We start from the raw sequence: 20,688 nt of genomic DNA on the forward strand, positions 1-20,688 counted from the left end.
GCTGCACTAGTGTATACATTCATATTATTGGTATTTTCATTTATCCCTGTTCATATTACAGTACATTACTACTCCCCTCTTCCCTGGGTGGGGGAAGGGTACAGACAGAGAACAGATTCAGGAGCTAAATCCATGTATGTGGCCCCAGCATCTTCACCATCAGAAGTAACCCGGGGAACAGGGCGAGCTAGGGCACCCCTAGCTTTGGGGACAGGGAAGGAGCCTCCGGTCCAGGGACACCCAACAACAGAGGAGCAAAGGAGGAGCACTTCCAATTCCTTGCAGTGGCCATTTTGTCTGCACATTGCCATGAAATAAAAAAATGAACATTTTTGGGAATGCATGATTGTTGGCAGATTCCCAGACTATCCAGAAGATTTGACAAGTATAGTCTCATGTAAGTTAGCCCAAACAAGAACTTCATGTTTTTCCCATGGCAGTGAATCATATGTCAGCTGTTATGTTTGTATTGAATTTATCCTGATTTTCCAAATATAATTGAATCTTCTTTTTCTTTCAGCAACTATCAGTGCTCCAGCTGTGACTGCAACTGCCTCATCTAACACCATATTAGTATATATCACTGCTCCACTGCTGTTGTATCACCTTAAGTATGCTGGCACTGCTTATCAGAAGAAAATGTCTTTTTCTATTAACGTGTCAGCTTCGTCAAAGGTAAAATCTGATATTAACCCCTTAGTGACAGAGCCAATTTGGTACTTAATGACCGAGCCAATTTTTACAATTGTGACCACTGTCCCTTTAATGAGGTTATAACTCTGGAACGCTTTAACGGATCCCGCTGATTCTGAGAATGTTTTTTCATGACATATTGTACTTCATGTTAGTGGTAACATTTGTTCCATATTGCTTGCGATTATTTATGAGAAAAACGGAAATATGGCGAAAATTTTTTAAAATTTAACAATTGTCAAACTTTGAATTTTTATGCCCTTAAATCAGAGAGATATGTCACACAAAATAGTTAATAAATAACATATCCCACTTATCTACTTTACATCAGCACAATTTTGGAAACAAATTTTTTTTGTTAGGAAGTTATAAGGGTTAAAAGTTGACCAGCGATTTCTAATTTTTACAACAAAATTTACAAAACCATTTTTTTTGGGACCATCTCACATTTAAAGTCACTTAGAGAGGTATACATGACAGAGAATACCCAAACTTGACACCATTCTAAAAACTACACCCCTCAAGGTGCTCAAAACCACATTCAAGAAGTTTATTAACCCTTGACGTGCTTCACAGCAACTGAAACAATGTGGAAGGAAAAAATGAACATTTAACTTTTTTTGGCAAACATTCTACTTCAGAACCAATTTTTTTAATTTTCACAAGGGTAAAACGAGAAAATGAACCTCAAAATTTGTCGTGCAATTTCTCCTGAATACACTGATACCCCATATGTGGGGGTAAACCACTGTTTGGGCACATGGCAGGGCTTGGAATAGAAGGAGCATGTTTGACTTTTTCAATGCAGAATTGGCTGGAATTCAGATCAGACGCCATGTCGCGTTTGGAGAGCCCCTGATGTGTCTAAACAGTGGAAACTCCCCACAAGTGACCCCATTTTGGAAACTAGACCCTTTAAGGAACTTGTCTAGATCTATGGGGAGCACTTTAAACCCCCAGGTGCTTCACAGAAGTTTATAATGTAGAGCGTTGAAAATAAAAAAATAAAAAATCGCATTTTTTCAACAAAAATGATCTTTTCGCCCCCAAATCTTTATTTTCACAAGGGTAACAGGAGAAATTAGTCCTGTGTACACTGATACCCCATATGTGGGGGTTAACCACAGTTTGGGCGCATGGCAGAGCTTGGAAAGAGAAGGAGTGCCGTTTGACTTTTTCAATGCAGAATTGGCTGGAATTGAGATCGGACGCCATGTCGCGTTTGGAGAGCCCCTGATGATGTGACTAAACAGTGGAAACACCCCATTTTGGAAACTAAACCCATTAAGAAACTTATCTAGATGTGTGGTGAGCACTTTGAACCCCCAAGTGCTTCACAGAAATTTATAACGTAGCGCCGTGAAAATAAAAAATCCTTTTTTTCCCCTCAAAAATGATTTTTTTAGCTCGCAATTTTTTCTTTTCTCAAGGGTAACAGGAGAAATTGGACCTCAAAATTTGTTGTCCATTTTGTCCTGAGTATGCTGATACCCCATATGTGGGGAGAGACCACTGTTTGGGCACACATCGGGGCTCGGAAGGGAAGTAGTGACATTTTAAAATGCAGACTTTGATGGAATGGTCTGCGGGCGTCATGTTGCATTTGTAGAGCTCCTGATGTACCTAAACAGTAGAAACCCCCCACAAATGACCCTATTTTGGAAACTAGACCCCCCAAGGAAATTATCTAGATATGTGGTGAGCATTTTGAACGCCCAAGTGCTTCACAGAAGTCTGACGCAGAGCCATGAAAATAAAAAATCTTTTTTTCCCCACAAAAATGATTTTTAGCCCCCAATTTTTTTTTTATTTTTGCAAGGGTAACAGGAGAAACTGGACCAAAAAAGTTGTTGTCCAATCAGACATGAGTATGCTGATACCCCATATGTGGGGGTAAACCACTGTTTGGGCGCATGGCAGAGCTCAGAAGGGAGGGAGCACCAATTGACTTTTTGAACGCAAAATTGGCTGTCGCATTTGGAGACCCTCTGATGTACCTAAACAGTGGAAAACCCCCAATTCTAACTCCAACCATAACCCCAACACACCCCTAATGCTAATCCCAACCCAATCCATAACCCTAATCACAACCCTTACACCAAAACACCCATAACCCTAATCCCAACCCTAATCAAATCCCTAAGCCCAACACACCCCTAATCATAATCTCAACCCTAACCTCAAACCTATCCCCAACCCTAACCTTAACCCTTATCCCAAACCTAACCCTAATCACAAACGTAACCCTAATGCCAATCTTAACCCTAATTCAACTCAGAAGCTCTAAAATTATTTCCCTATTGCTATATCTACGGCAGACAGAGATAGTAGAGATCCCCTGCGCAAGAACATAGTATAAAGTATGTGCTCTTTGCATTCCAATAATGTGTCTGTGACAAAAGCTGTTTACTAATTTGGAGGTGGAAGTGGCCCCCTTATACTTTGGGCCTCTGTAGCTGCATCAGTGTTATGTCCGCCCCTGCCCATCTCTCCAAAAATCCCTAAGTATGCTATGTATACCAGAGACAGACTGCACAATGCCAACAACAAGCAATGAAGGTGCTATGTATCCACAGCACGCTCACGAGTTGGAAGCGCCTTTTGACATCACAAGTGAATGATAAACACATGCACCGCTAATACAGTGGTACCTCAAATTTGCACAGGTTTTGGTTACAGCTAATTCACTTCTCTTTATAAATCTGACTTGTTCCCTCCTCTGACACCCCCTGAAAAAGCAGTGCAAAACGTGTCGGGGCACAGGAAAACACGCTTGGATGACATTACACCATGTAAATAAATAATTGATCTATTCTTTAATTTTTCTCTGAGTGCACCATTACTTACTGTATATGGAAAAAACCTACAAGAAATGGTGCAGTTAAAACTAGTCGGAATCAATATAAATTGTGTTAAGCTGGTAACTTACAACTGATAAAAAGACAAGTGAATTAAAATAGTGGAACACAAGAGGACGACAAAACACATCAGGAGGAATGAGGTAGACAGTGATTTATTTATTTTACTAACTTATACAGCCCATTAAATCCTCAACACTTTACAGACATAGTCATCACTGTCCCTATTGGGGCTCACAATCTAGATTCCCTATCAGTATGTCTTTGGAGTGTGGGAGGAAACCCACACAAACACAGGGAGAACATACAAACTCATTCCAGAAGTTGTCCTTGGTTGGATTTGAAGATAATAACTATATAAAAAATATATATAATACATATAAATAAATGCATATAAATATGTACAGTATATATACAGTGGGATGTAAAAGTTTGATAGTTTGAAATGATTTGTAAAAGGCCTAAAGCTAAAGATGACACATTTTCTTTGTATTTAAAGCAAATTTATATTTATTTATTTATACTGTACATATTTTCATCTTTTACACTTTAAAAATTACATAAAGGAAAATTGGCCCAAGCAAAAGTTTGGGCACCTTGGATGGTTAGTACCTAGTAGCACCACCTTTTTGAAAGCATCAAAACTTGTAAATGCTTTTGGTAGCCAGCCAAGAGTCTTTCAATTCCTGGTTGAAGGATTTTCCTCCTTTCTTTCTTGGAAAATGTTTCCAGTTCTGTGAAATTCCTGGGTTGTCTTATATGCACTGCTATTTTGAGGTCTAGTCACAGATTTTCAATGATGTTCTCACCATGGGACTGTGAGGGCCATAGTAAAACATTCAACTTGCGCCTTTTGAGGTAGTCTATTGTGGATTTTGACGTGTGTTTAGGATCATTATCCATTTGTAGAAGGCATCCTCTTTTCAACTTCAGCTTTTTTACAGGCTAATGTTATGTTTGCATCAAGAATTTGTTGAAACGTCATTGGATCCATTCTTCCCTCTACCTGTAGAATGTTCCCCGTGCCATTAGCTGCAACACAACCCCAAAGCATTAATAATGATCGAATAGTGAAATATTCGGATTCGGGAAAATCGGCATTAATAATTTCTACTATCCGTATATTCGTACAGAATAACAAGTCCAATGCAAGTCAATGGCAAAGCCGAATATTTTTCTGCTCGACCCAGCAAACAGGTCTGGGGGCATGAGAAAAAAGCTGAAATTGATGGGGAATACTTAAAACTAAATAGGAACCGCATGGAGAAGATGCCTGCATGCCTTTCTGACTCACATATGGTATTTCTGAATAATGTTGTCAGACTATTGCACCGCTTTTATTGATTTGTAAAAAGTTTGGAATAGCTATGGAGGATATCCACTAAGTGGATATCCTCCATAGCTATTCCAATATTTGTCCTGAGGGTACAGACAGGGCTGTCTTTTATACAAGCCTTTGCTTTTCTTTTATTTGTAAAAAGACCTACCAAATTAAACCCCCAATTTTCTTTTAAAGGGAAAAATGCAAAGAAACATAATTTAATTCATAATTACATGTATTTAACGCAAAAAAATAAATAAATATATGTATATATTATCATATGTTCACACAGAGTGTTTTGGCTTTATTTTTTACGTTAACATTTGTGAGAACTCTCACTCCTACATTTGGGAGGACCCTCCCTCATGTCAAATAGTTAGCAAGATAGTGGAATACATATTCCCCATCATTTTACAATGTCATTTCAAACATGCCATTTGAATTTTGGGCATCGCCCGCCACCAGTAAGGTGAATATAATACAGGAGTTGGGGGAGCTGTATCATCAATGTCAGTAAATTGGATTTTACCAGACACCAAAAGTATTAGAATTAAATTCTGAATACAGTGTATGCAAGCAAGGGCCTGTATTGTGGTCAGTCTGTCAGGCCTGAAACCCATGTCAGGAACATGTAAACGCCTCATTTTACTTGAGGATATGTCCCAGAGAGTGTCGAGGTTTGTGGAGTGTATTACTCAGGTGACAGGCAGTGCTACAGAGCTCAGGTAAAAGCCTTAGCGTGGCAATGACCATCTTCCAATGTGTAAGGCTGCGGCCTGAATAGGTCTGTAGAGCGTATTAACCCAGTCTCTTAGACGTGCTTAAAATATACAGAAACTGGCCAGTACCCCACCACCAATTTTTTTTTGTAGGGACCCAAATGTAGAAAATGTAAGGGAAGCGACAATTTAATAAAGAGACAAAAATCTAATTTAGAAGCCTGGAAAAGTCAGCAATGGTCTTTGTCCAGCACCTGACAATGTAAAGTGCTAACGAATATGTATGCCCTATCTAACTAACAATTTGTGAACACACATATATGCTGACAAGGGACAACTGAACACTGTGCTGGGACAATGAACTGGACGAGGTTGATGACTGTTGTGTCTGTGCAACTGCAGGTTGTGTACTGGAGGCCTCAGCGCCTCCTTTCTGGACAGCAGATTGGGAATGATGCAACTCAGGGGAAGGGCCAGTGGTTTCACCCTCAGACACAGATTTTGTATCCAGGCGATCTGCCCTCCTACTGGGGTGCTGCGTATATGAGCAGGATATGGTGTATGCTAACAGAGGTAGCTCTTCCTTCCTGGACAGCAGATTAGGAATGATGTAACACAGGGGAAGGGCCAGTGGTTTCACCCTCAGACACAGATTTTGTATCCAGGCGATCTGCCCATCTACTGGGGTGCTGCGTATGTGAGCAGGATATAGCGTATACTAACAGAAGTATTAAGTCAAATTTCCCTTTATGAAGGGATGTGTGGGTAAGATTTTCAAACTAGCAGCATATATACACTCCCTGACAGAAGTTATGTCGCTTATCCATGTTATGTAAATAAAAGCTTATAACCTGACGTTAAATTCATCCATTGTTTGTATAAATTATTCTTTTGAAAGCTGAAACCCTCCGAAATGTGGTTTAGGTTAAGAAAATAAATTGGCATCAATGCAGAAATATTGATCAGTTAATGGACACAGAAAGGTCAGATTTTGGCAAGACAAAGTTTTGTTGCCCACAGAAAGTAATGTGATATTAAAACAAATAATTAACTAAAAACACAAAGATATGTTGCATAACATTGGTGAATGAAGTTGTGGTGCTATTAGCGTTATACTTAATATTTTGTGTGACTTCCATGAGCTTGAAGGACTGCATTCATGCGGTTCAACAATGATTCATGCAATTAATTAATGAAGTCATCAGGAATAGCAAAGAATGCAGTCTTACATGCCTCCCAGAGTTCCCAATCTATCTATTAGCATTCTTCAAGAGTTACCTCTTTTAGAGCCTGGATGCTGGATGATGAGTGATACTCAACATGTCCCTTCAGAAATTCCCAAGGTGTTTGAATGGGGTCAGATAAGGACATAATTGGCTGTTGAATCACTTTCTCAGTGTTCTACTTTGGAAATTCAACCATAGATGTGTGTTCTGATTGTCATGTTGGAAAAGTGCAGGTCTACCAACTGTCACGGGAATACCATGACAGAGAGGGATCAGAAGTACATCACCATCTTATTAAACAGTGCAGGTGTTTTCCTTGATTACAGTGCAAGAGTTATTCTTTTAAATTGGAGCTTTTCTATCTGGAATGTCTCAGCTGTTCAGCGTTAGCCAATAACCTTTGCTATATATGCTTATGTCAGAAACTTAGGAGTTATGAGTATTAGTTCCTACTGCCTGGTTTGGAGTTGGAAGTGTAGTTCGTGGTTGGAGTGGGCATTTGAAGATTTGTTCAGGAGATTATTGCTTGGAGTTTTGGTTGTGCTCATCCTCATACTCTCCTTTTTGGTTTCTCCTTTCCTTTCACTCCTCTGTTACATTCTATTGTTTGGTCAGTGTATTTTGTATGGTTGTTGTTTTCATTTATCCCTGTTCGTCTTCCCTTGTTTGTCTGGTTAGTGTTATCCTGCACACTTTTGCCTCCCTCCTCTCTGGGTGGAGAGGGGACAGATAAGGGTTGGTTTATGAGCATAGCAAGGCATGAGAACCTGGAATCTCCACCTTCAGGAGTAATCCAGGAGACAGGGATAGATTAGGGTGCCTGTTATGTAGGCAATCCAGTGACACAGTGTGCCAGCAATCAGAGCACATACAGTGATCTGACAATAACCCAAAAACAATAGAACGAGCTCTGAGACGTGGAATCTCTGTAGCATATGGGATAGCTGACGCACCACTACAATATGCAGATATATAGAGGGGGTGCAAGACTGATGGCTAATAATACAAACTGACAAAAGCACAAGAAACAAGAGCCATCAAAATATCTGCACACCACCAAAGTTATGATAAAAATAATATAAGCTTTATTGGGAACATAATTAAAAACATCTAAAATCACACATAACCTCCGTGCAGATGCCCCTGTGAACACTGTATGCCAAAATATACATAGATATATAAATGTATGAAATCTCTGTAGACCGCAATACCTGAACCTATCCTAAACACAACTAAAGGCAGCTGTGGATTGCGCCTGACACTACCTATGCAACTCGGCACAGCCTGAGGAGCTGACTAGCCTGAAGATAGAAAAACAAGCCTGACTTGCCTCAGAGAAATACCCCAAAGGAAAAGGCAGCCCCCCACATATAATGACTGTTAGCAAGATGAAAAGACAAACGTAGGGATGAAATAGATTCAGCAAAGTGAGGCCCGATATTCTAGATAGAGCGAGGATAGCAAAGAGAACTTTGCAGTCTACAAAAAACCCTAAAGTAAAAAACCACGCAAAGGGGGCAAAAAGACCCACCGTGCCGAACTAACGGCACGGCGGTACACCCTTTGCGTCTCAGAGCTTCCAGCAAAACGAATAGACAAGCTGGACAGAAAAAGTAGCAACAAAAGCAAAGAAGCACTTATCTAAGCAGAGCAGCAGGCCACAGGAAAGATCCAGAAGCTCAGATCCAACACTGGAACATTGACAAGGAGCAAGGAAGACAGAATCAGGCAGAGTTAAATAACAAAACAGCCAACGAGCTCACCAGAACACCTGAGGGAGGAAGCTCAGAAGCTGCAGTACCACTTGTGACCACAGGAGTGAATTCAGCCACAGAATTCACAACAGTACCCCCCCCTTGAGGAGGGGTCACCGAACCCTCACCAGAGCCCCCAGGCCGACCAGGATGAGCCACATGAAAGGCACGAACAAGATCTGGAGCATGGACATCAGAGGCAAAAACCCAGGAATTATCTTCCTGAGCATAACCCTTCCATTTAACCAGATACTGGAGTTTCCGTCTAGAAACACGAGAATCCAAAATTTTCTCCACAATATACTCCAATTCCCCCTCCACCAAAACCGGGGCAGGAGGCTCAACAGATGGAACCATAGGTGCCACGTATCTCCGCAACAACGACCTATGGAATACATTATGTATGGAAAAGGAGTCTGGGAGGGTCAGACGAAAAGACACAGGATTGAGAATCTCAGAAATCCTATACGGACCAATAAAACGAGGTTTAAATTTAGGAGAGGAAACCTTCATAGGAATATAACGAGAAGATAACCAAACCAGATCCCCAACACGAAGTCGGGGACCCACACGGCGTCTGCGATTAGCGAAAAGTTGAGCCTTCTCCTGGGACAAGGTCAAATTGTCCACTACCTGAGTCCAGATCTGCTGCAACCTGTCCACCACAGAATCCACACCAGGACAGTCCGAAGACTCAACCTGTCCTGAAGAGAAACGAGGATGGAACCCAGAATTGCAGAAAAATGGAGAGACCAAGGTAGCCGAGCTGGCCCGATTATTAAGGGCGAACTCAGCCAACGGCAAAAAGGACACCCAATCATCCTGGTCTGCAGAAACAAAACATCTCAGATATGTTTCCAAGGTCTGATTGGTTCGTTCGGTCTGGCCATTAGTCTGAGGATGGAAAGCCGAGGAAAAAGATAGGTCAATGCCCATCCTACCACAAAAGGCTCGCCAAAATCTTGAAACAAACTGGGAACCTCTGTCAGAAACAATATTCTCAGGAATGCCATGCAAACGAACCACATGCTGGAAGAACAAAGGCACCAAATCAGAGGAGGAAGGCAATTTAACCAAGGGCACCAGATGGACCATTTTAGAAAAGCGATCACAGACCACCCAAATTACTGACATCTTTTGAGAAACGGGAAGGTCAGAAATGAAATCCATCGAAATATGTGTCCAAGGCCTCTTTGGGACCGGCAAGGGCAAAAGCAACCCACTGGCACGTGAACAGCAGGGCTTAGCCCTAGCACAAATCCCACAGGACTGCACAAAAGTACGTACATCCCGTGACAGAGATGGCCACCAGAAGGATCTAGCCACTAACTCTCTGGTACCAAAGATTCCAGGATGACCAGCCAACACCGAACAATGAAGTTCAGAGATAACTTTACTAGTCCACCTATCAGGGACGAACAGTTTTATCCGCCGGACAACGATCAGGTTTATTCGCCTGAAATTTTTGCAACACTCGCCGCAAATCAGGGGAGATGGCAGACACAATGACTCCTTCCTTGAGGATACTCGCTGGCTCAGATGAACCCGGAGAGTCGGGCACAAAACTCCTAGACAGAGCATCCGCCTTCACATTTTTAGAGCCCGGAAGGTACGAAATCACAAAATCGAAGCGGGCAAAAAATAACGACCAACGGGCCTGTCTAGGATTCAAGCGCTTGGCAGACTCGAGATAAGTAAGGTTCTTATGATCAGTCAATACCACCACGCGATGCTTAGCTCCTTCAAGCCAATGACGCCATTCCTCGAATGCCCACTTCATGGCCAGCAACTCTCGGTTGCCCACATCATAATTACGCTCAGCAGCCGAAAACTTCCTGGAAAAGAAAGCACATGGTTTCAACACTGAGCAACCAGAACCTCTCTGTGACAAAACCGCCCCTGCTCCAATCTCAGAAGCATCAACCTTGACCTGGAACGGAAGAGAAACATCTGGTTGACACAACACAGGGGCAGAACAAAAACGATGCTTCAACTCCTGAAAAGCTTCCACAGCAGCAGAAGACCAATTAACCAAATCAGCACCCTTCTTGGTCAAATCGGTCAATGGTTTGGCAATGCTAGAAAAATTACAGATGAAGCGACGATAAAAATTAGCAAAGCCCAGGAATTTTTGCAGACTTTTCAGAGATGTCGGCTGAGTCCAATCCTGGATGGCTTGGACCTTAACCGGATCCATCTCGATAGTAGAAGGGGAAAAGATGAACCCCAAAAATGAAACTTTCTGCACACCGAAGAGACACTTTGATCCCTTCACAAACAAATAATTAGCACGCAGGACCTGGAAAACCATTCTGACCTGCTTCACATGAGAGTCCCAATCATCTGAGAAGATCAAAATGTCATCCAAATAAACAATCAGGAATTTATCCAGATACTCACGGAAGATGTCATGCATAAAAGACTGAAACACAGATGGAGCATTGGCAAGTCCGAACGGCATCACTAGATACTCAAAATGACCCTCGGGCGTATTAAATGCAGTTTTCCATTCATCTCCTTGCCTGATTCTCACCAGATTATACGCACCACGAAGATCTATCTTAGTGAACCAACTAGCCCCCTTAATCCGAGCAAACAAGTCAGATAACAATGGCAAGGGATACTGAAATTTAACAGTGATCTTATTAAGAAGGCGGTAATCAATACACGGTCTCAGCGAACCATCCTTCTTGGCTACAAAAAAGAACCCTGCTCCCAGTGGTGATGACGATGGGCGAATATGTCCCTTCTCCAGGGATTCCTTCACATAACTGCGCATAGCGGCGTGTTCAGGCACGGATAAATTAAATAATCGACCTTTAGGGAATTTACTACCAGGAATCAAATTGATAGCACAATCACAATCCCTATGCGGAGGTAGGGCATCGGACTTGGGCTCTTCAAATACATCCTGATAATCAGACAAGAACTCTGGGACCTCAGAAGGAGTGGATGACGAAATAGACAAAAATGGAACATCACCATGTACCCCCTGACAACCCCAGCTGGATACCGACATAGAGTTCCAATCCAATACTGGATTATGGGTTTGCAGCCATGGCAACCCCAACACGACCACATCATGCAGATTATGTAGCACCAGAAAGCGAATAACTTCCTGATGTGCAGGAGCCATGCACATGGTCAGCTGGGTCCAGTACTGAGGTTTATTCTTGGCCAAAGGTGTAGCATCAATTCCTCTCAACGGAATAGGACACCGCAAAGGCTCCAAGAAAAACCCACAACGTTTAGCATAATCCAAATCCATCAGATTCAGGGCAGCGCCTGAATCCACAAACGCCATGACAGAATACGATGACAAAGAGCATATCAAGGTAATGGACAGAAGGAATTTGGATTGTACAGTACCAATGACGCCAGACCTATCTAACCGCTTAGTGCGCTTAGGACAATCAGAAATAGCATGAGTGGAATCACCACAGTAGAAACACAGACCATTCAGACGTCTGTGTTCTTGCCGTTCAACTCTGGTCATAGTCCTATCGCACTGCACAGGCTCAGGTTTAATCTTAGACAATACCGCCAAATGGTGCACAGATTTACGCTCGCGCAAGCGTCGACCGATCTGAATGGCCAAAGACATAGACTAATTCAAACCAGCAGGCATAGGAAAACCCACCATGACATCCTTAAGAGCCTCAGAGAGACCCTTTCTGAACAAAGCTGCCAGCGCAGATTCATTCCACAGAGTGAGTACTGACCACTTCCTAAATTTCTGACAATATACTTCTATATCATCCTGACCCTGGCACAAAGCCAGCAAATTTTTCTCAGCCTGATCCACTGAATTAGGCTCATCGTAAAGTAATCCGAGCGCCAGGAAAAATGCATTGACATTACTCAATGCAGGGTCTCCTGGCGCAAGAGAAAATGCCCAGTCCTGAGGGTCGCCGCGCAAAAAAGAAATAATAATCAAAACCTGTTGAATAGGATTACCAGAAGAATGAGGTTTCAAGACCAGAAATAGCTTACAATTATTTTTGAAATTAAGAAACTTAGTTCTATCACCAAAAAACAAATCACGAATAGGAATTCTTGGTTCTAACATAGATTTCTGATCAATAGTATCTTGAATCCTTTGTACATTTGTAACGAGATTATCCATTGAAGAGCACAGACCCTGAATATCCATGTCCACACCTGTGTCCTGAAACACCCAAATGTCTAGGGGAAAAAAAAAACTGAACACAGAGCTGAGAAAAAAAAATGATGTCAGAACTTCTTTTTTCCCTCTATTGAGAATCATTAGGTTGGCTCCTTGTACTGTTATGTAGGCAATCCAGTGACACAGTGTGCCAGCAATCAGAGCACATACAGTGATCTGACAATAACCCAAAAACAATAGAACGAGCTCTGAGACGTGGAATCTCTGTAGACCGCAATACCTGAACCTATCCTAAACACAACTAAAGGCAGCTGTGGATTGCGCCTGACACTACCTATGCAACTCGGCACAGCCTGAGGAGCTGACTAGCCTGAAGATAGAAAAACAAGCCTGACTTGCCTCAGAGAAATACCCCAAAGGAAAAGGCAGCCCCCCACATATAATGACTGTTAGCAAGATGAAAAGACAAACGTAGGGATGAAATAGATTCAGCAAAGTGAGGCCCGATATTCTAGATAGAGCGAGGATAGCAAAGAGAACTTTGCAGTCTACAAAAAACCCTAAAGCAAAAAACCACGCAAAGGGGGCAAAAAGACCCACCGTGCCGAACTAACGGCACGGCGGTACACCCTTTGCGTCTCAGAGCTTCCAGCAAAACGAATAGACAAGCTGGACAGAAAAAGTAGCAACAAAAGCAAAGAAGCACTTATCTAAGCAGAGCAGCAGGCCACAGAAAAGATCCAGAAGCTCAGATCCAACACTGGAACATTGACAAGGAGCAAGGAAGACAGAATCAGGCGGAGTTAAATAACAAAACAGCCAACGAGCTCACCAGAACACCTGAGGGAGGAAGCTCAGAAGCTGCAGTACCACTTGTGACCACAGGAGTGAATTCAGCCACAGAATTCACAACAGGTGCCCCTAGTTCTAGGGACCTGGTTAGCGCCCACAGTCCCAAGGTGCTGCATGACATCAACTGCAGAAAGTAATGGTAACATCTTGTCTTTCAATGTAGAGCAGTATGTCTGTGAATTCATGATACCATCAAAGAAATGTAGCTCAGTGACACCAGTGACACTTATGCAGCCCCACATAAGGACACTGTCACCGCCATGTTTCACTGAATACAGCATACGTTTTTCTTTCTACTCCTTACTTTTGTGGAGCGGTACAATTTTGAAACCATCACTTCTAAAACATTAATATGTCTCATTATTCCACAGTATAGGGTCTTAGTAGTATTCATATTTTTCAGCATGGACCCTAGCAAACTGTAGGTGGGCTTTTTGTGCATAGACTTTAGGAGAGGCTTCCCTTGTGGACAACACCCATGAATGCCATTCCTTTGCAGTGTATGCCAAAGGGGCAGACATATCATTGGTGCAAACATGGGCCCAAGGGGTAAGGAAGCCCATTTTCATATACAAAGCAGGAGGAACTCATTATAATGACTGCAAAGACCCCTTTTTCTCTAGAAACAGAAAAATGGAAAAGCTACAGCACTCAGAATATGAAGGCAAAAAATACTTTTTAAAGTGATTTCCCATTTCAAAGTAATAAAACATAATAAAATATTATAAATTTTGTATCAATGTAATCATATTGACTTGAACTATAAAAAGATATTTTTATTTTTTAGCACAGTGAACTGACAAACAAAACCCAAATTATTCTAGTAAAAAATAAGCTTTTGAAAAATGAAAAAGTTATGGGACTCGAAAAACAATAATGAACAAATTTTGTTTTAGCAAAGGTAGTAAAGCATAAAAAGCTAATAAATTTGGTATTGTCATTATTGAACCACATTTCTGAAAAAAAGATAGAATGTCAATTAAACTGAATGGAGAACAGTGCTTGGAGAGATAACCTTTATGAAAAATAAAAAATGAAAAACACAATTAGGGTAAGTTCACACGGGGCGTTTTTGCTGTGTTTTTTCTGCAGCAAAACCTGATCATCTTGGCAGGACAGAAGCTGCGCCAAAAACGCAGGTTTAAGTGGATATTTGGTACATTTTTTGCGGCGTTTTTGCCAAGTCTTTTTTGCGTTTTTTTTCATGCACTTTTTTTCTCTTTGTGCATGCCAATAAAGTTGAGTGCACACAGAGAAAAAAACAACTTCCTGTAGATAGATATAATGAATAGATAGAAGAGATAGATTGATAGAATAGATATAATAGAATAGATACATTACCTGCGTATCCTCTTCCCCGGCATTTTCCCACGGTGTAGAGGTAACTTCAGGTCAGGCTGTGAGTGAGCGCAGGCTCGGTGACGTCACCGCTAGTTACTAAGCCTGCGTTCGCTGCGTCTCATTCATTCCCCAGTCGCTTACAGCCGGGAGCGATCACATTAGCAGAGCTCCCGGTTGTAAGCTTTATCTCTCCCAGATACTGCATGGGACACTCGTTATATCGGACTACAGCGGATCAGAGAGTATACTTTTGCTTTTTTATTTTATTTTTATTTCAGAAGATCGAGGGCTTCGCTTTGGACTGGCAGAATAATAAAAAGATGGCAAAACTGTGTGGTGTTTTATTTCATTAAAAGACATTTTTCTGCATGTGTGTGTGTGTTTGTTTATTTAACCCTTTAATTACTATAGGATTAGTAATGGATAGGTGTCTTATTGATGCCTCTTTATTACTAAGCTGGCTTAATGTCACCTTACAATAGCAAGGTGTCATTAACCCCTTATCACCCCACTTGCCACCTCTACAGGGCAAGTGGGAAGAGACAGTCAAAGTGCCAGAATTGGCCCATCTAATAGGTGTGCCTTTTCTCGGCAGCTGCAGACTGCTATTTTTAGGCTGAGGGGGTCAATATCAATGGCCCCTTACCAGCCTGAGAATACCAGCCCCCAGCTGTGAGCTTTAGCAAGGCTGGCTGTCAAAAATTGGGGGAACCCCACTCTGTTTTTTTAAATTATTTATTTAAATAATTAATTAAAAAACATCATGGGGACCCCTCTATTCTTGATAACCAGCCTTGTTGAAGCTGGCAGCTGAGGGTTGCAGCCCCAGCTGTGAGTTTTGCCTGGCTGGATATAGGAAATATAGGGGAACCCACACCTTTTTTTCATGTATTTATTTATAGCGCAGGAGGCAGCTGATGAATATCCCCATTAGCTGCTCCTGCTATCACTGTTAGCTGACAGCTGGGGGTTTCAGCTCCAAGCTGTGAGTCTTGTCTGGCTGGTTATCAAAATTAGACCCTATCACAGTGATCAAAATAAAAAAAAAAGTAAATCAAACCCCCTTTATTACCCCCTTAGTTAGGTAAAAATAATATTTTTTTGTATTTATTTCCATTTTTCCATTAGGGTTAGGATTGTGGCTAGAGTTAGGGTGGGGCTAGAGTTAGGGTTGGGGCTAGGGCTAGGGTTAGGGTTGGGGCTAAGGTCAGGGATAGAGCTAGCGTTAGGGTTGTGATTAGGATTATGGTTTTGGTTATTGTTGGGATTAGAGTTAGGGGTGTGTTAGGGTTGGAGTTAGAATTGGGGGTTTCCACTGTTTAGGTACAGTACAGACCAAAAGTTTGGACACACCTTCTCATTTAAAGATTTTTCTGTATTTTCATGACTATGAAAATTGTACGTTCACACTGAAGGCATCTAAACTATGAATTAACACATGTGGAATTATATACTTAACAAAAAAGTACTTAACAAAAAAGTGTGAAACAACAGAAATTATGTTGTATATTCTAGGTTCTTCAAAGTAGCCACCTTTTGCTTTGATGACTGCTTTGCACACTCTTGGCATTCTCTTGATGAGCTTCAAGAGGTAGTCATCGGGAATAGTTTTCAATTCACAGGTGTGCCCTGTCAGGATTAATAAGTGGGATTTCTTGCCTTATAAATGGGGTTGGGACCATCAGTTGTGTTGTGCCGAAGTCTTGTGGATACACATCTGAATAGACTGTTAGAATTTGTATTATGGCAAGAAAAAAACAGCTATGTAAAGAAAAACGAGTGGCCATCATTACTTTAAGAAATGAAGGTCAGTCAGTCCGAAAAACTGGGCAAACTTTGAAAGTGTCCCCAAGTGCAGTGGCAAAAACCATCAAGCGCTACAAAGAAACTGGCTCACATGAGGACCGCCCCACGAAAGGAAGACCAAGAGTCACCTCTGCTTCTGAAGATAAGTTTATCCGAGACACCAGCCTCAGAAATCGCAGGTTAACAGCAGCTCAGATTAGAGACCAGGTCAATGCCACACAGAGTTCTAGCAGCAGACACATCTCTACAACAACTGTTAAGAGGAGACTTTGTGCAGCAGGCCTTCATGATAACATAGCTGCTAGGAAACCACTGCTAAGGACAGGCAACAAGCAGAAGAGACTTGTTTGGGCTAAAGAACACAAGGAATGGACATTAGACCAGTGGAAATCTGTGCTTTGGTCTGATGAGTCCAAATTTGAGGTCTTTGGTTCCAACTACCCTATCTTTGTGCGACACAGAAAAGGTGAACGGATGGACTCTACATGGCTGGTTCCCACCGTGAAGCATGGAGGAGGTGTGATGGTGTGGGGGTGCTTTGCTGGTGACACTGTTGGGGGATTTATTCAAAATTGAAGGCATACTGAACCAGCATGGCTACCACAGCATCTTGCAGCGGCATGCTATTCCATCCGATTTGCGTTTAGTTGAACCATCATTTATTTTTCAATAGGACAATGACCCCAAACACACCTCCAGACTGTGTAAGGGCTATTTGACCAAGAAGAAGAGTGATGGGGTGCTACGCCAGATGACCTGGCCTCCACAGTCACCAGACCTGAACCTAATCGAGATGGTTTGGGGTGAGTTGGACCGCAGAGTGAAGGCAAAAGGGCCAACAAGTGCTAAGCATCTCTGGGAACTCCTTTAAGATTGTTGGAAGACCATTCCCGGTGACTACCTCTTGAAGCTCATCAAGAGAATGCCAAGAGTGTGCAAAGCAGTCATCAAAGCAAAAGGTGGCTACTTTGAAGAACCTAGAATATAAGACATAATTTCAGTTGTTTCACACTTTTTTGTTAAGTATATAATTCCACATGTGTTAATTCATAGTTTTGATGCCTTCAGTGTGAATGTACAATTTTCATAGTCATGAAAATACAGAAAAATCTTTAAATGAGAAGGTGTGTCCAAACTTTTGGTCTGTACTGTACATCAGGGGGTTTCCAAACGCAAGATGGCACCCACCATTGATTTCAGCCAATTTTGCATTCAAAAGGTCAAACGGTGCTCCCTCCCTTCTGAGCCCTGCCATGCACCAAAAGAGTGACTTCCCCCCACATACAAGGTATTGGCGCACTCAGGAAAAATTGCACAACAAATTTTCTGATCCATTTTCTCCTGATACCCCTGTGAAAATAAAAAAAATAGTTTCCAAAGTAATTTAAAAAAAAAAAAAAAGTTAAATGTTCATATTTTTCATTCCAAATTGCTTTAGCTCTTGTGAAGCGCCTAAAGGGTTAAGAAACTTCTTGAATGTGGTTTTTCGCAACTTGAGGGGTGCAGTTTTTAGAATGGTGTCACTTTTGGATAATTTCTGTTATTTTAGACCCCCAAAACTCACTTCAAATGTGAGGTGGTTACTAAAAAAAAAGGTTTTGTAAATTTTGTTGGAAAAATGAGAAATCGCTGGTCAACATTTAACCCTTATAACATCCTAACTAAAAAAATTATGTTTACAAAATTGCGCTGATGTAAAGTTGATATGTGGGAAATGTTATTTATAAACTATTTTGTGTGATACCACTCTCTGATTTAAGGGTACAAAAATTAAAAGTTTGAAAATTGCAAAATTTTCAAAATTTTTACCAAATTTCTGTTTTTTTTCCCCAAAAATAAACGCAAGTTATATCGAAGAATTGTTACCACTAACATGAAGTACAATATGTCAGGAAAAATTGTCTCAGAATCAGTGGGATACGTTGAAGGGTTCCAGAGCCATAACTTTATAAAGTGACAGTGATCAGAATTTTAAAAATTGGCTTGGTCATTAGATAACAAATTGGCTCTGTGTCTAAGGAGTTAATCTTTATTTTCAGTTTTGTGCTAATGAGATTCTCCTGCCCTCAGGCGGGGTTGGGGTATGTGGTGCTCTGATTAGATATTCATAATGCTGACTGCTGACTGGTCACTGATCCCTCACTGACCTGCCCCCTAATTTACATAATGAATACCAGCACATACTGAATAAAAAAAAAACCCTTCTGCTGGCAGGTGTCGGCCGTGGCACCTCCGCTGCAGCATTATCGCATGTGTACTGTGTATTTAATCGCCTTTGCTTATTTAATTGAAAAAAAAAATCATTTTGAAAATGGCGCCCTCCACACCCGCGCAGTAGCAGCCATCAGTGTGTATAGAGATCTGATAGCTGTCATAGCGCAGGTGCGGAAGGCACCATCTTGGAGGAGGAAATCTTTTTTTCTTCTCCAGCAATATGACTATCCCAAACTTAAAAATTGTTTCTGTAGAAAAATAACGTTATAGTGAACTAAATTTTGACATACATTTTCTAACCCTAACTAAGCATAGATCTAATATTAGCATTAGAGATTGGGTTAGGACAGGATAAGGGTTAGGGCTATTGTTAAGGTTGGACTAAGGTTTGGGATAGTAGTATGGTAAGGGATATGTTTAGGCAGAAGTGTATCTAGGTTTTCTGGCACCCGGGGCAAGAAATCATTTTGGCGCCCACCCACCCCTTCCCAAGGACATATGCGATTTGCACACTTAGTCATGTATCCACGAGCTCCTCTCCCTAAGGCTTGGTTCCCATTGCGTTAATGGGAAAGCGCTAACGGACAGCGTTGCACGGCGAAATGAACGCCGTGCAACGCGTCCGTTAGCGCGCCCATTCACGGCAATGGGAACGCGCAGCACTAGCGCGTGCCATGTTCGGCACGCGCTAGCGACGCGCCGGTGTTTCCTGGCGCGACGCGGACGCTGCTTGCAGCGTCCGAGGCGCGCCCGCGGTCCGTTCCCCGCTCTCGCAGATCGGGGATCTGCGAGAGCGGGGACGTTACCGCGACCCCGGGACGCGGCCACATTAAAAACATTGCGTTAGCGCAACCCGCTAGCGCTAAACGGGTTGCACTAACGCAATGTGACCCTAGCCTTATGCTCTTAATGTTCAGTGAAAAACTGAGAGAAGCAGGAAGAGAAGCTCGTAGTCACAGGACTAGAAGTATGAAAGTCGCATGTGAGTGATGTGTCCATGTGACGACTACTGGAACCTGCAAAGCTGAATCCTGACATTGCAGGCTTCTGAATTTTCCTAACGAATGCTCTGCACACTTTTAGGATTCTCCCTTGCCGGTGGACAGTCATGTCACCACAAGTATGTGATTTGTATGCTTATGACCACATTCCGACTAGACGAGCCCGGCCTCGCTCAGTTCATTTTCATTGACTGAGGCCACACATGTCTAGTCAACATGTGACTGCATGTATGTAAATCGCCAGCATGAGAGAATCCTGACAGCGTGCAGTGCGCACTGTGAGAATTCAGAAGTCTGCAGTCACAAAGAATGATGGCAGACTCGTTACAAACCTGGACATCCCCTTTAATGCTCCTAACATAAATAAAAACATGAGAATTAGTCAGTATCACAAATAACATATACATCCTGGTACTTTATAGATGACGTCATCTCTGCAGTCATTCTCCTTCTTTTCTTCATGTTGTTCAGACCCCATGATGAGTTTTCTCATCCACAGCTCGTCATTGCAGACTTCCATCTTCTCCGCTCTTTCGCAAAAAATCTCCACATGATGCCCTTAAAGATAGAAGTGCCATTATAATGCTCTTGAATAAAAAATTGACTCTCACTATATTATCTGCACAAAATATGACCCCCACACTGTCCCTTTTCTAGTGTATGCTCTTCACACTGACCTCTCCTTTCCATACAAGCCCCCTGTTCACACTGCCCTCTCATACTGTGTCCCCCCTATAGGGCCCAGTATTTATATTGTACTCTCTCATAACACCCCCC

General features: G+C 42.0%; 1 protein-coding gene across 1 annotated transcript in view; it reads left to right on the forward strand.

Moving 5' to 3' along the window:
• Positions 1–552: 552 nt before the first annotated feature.
• LOC138680642 (uncharacterized) overlaps positions 553–20,688 on the forward strand; it is a 120,904-nt gene continuing 100,768 nt past the window's right edge. The window contains exon 1 of the mRNA XM_069767957.1: positions 553–675. Within this exon, the coding sequence (XP_069624058.1) occupies positions 640–675 (36 nt within the window). The 5' untranslated portion in view covers positions 553–639. The remainder of the gene's footprint in view (positions 676–20,688) is intronic.

The sequence above is a fragment of the Ranitomeya imitator genome, chromosome 5, assembly GCF_032444005.1.
Source record: "Ranitomeya imitator isolate aRanImi1 chromosome 5, aRanImi1.pri, whole genome shotgun sequence".
NCBI lineage: Eukaryota > Metazoa > Chordata > Amphibia > Anura > Dendrobatidae > Ranitomeya > Ranitomeya imitator.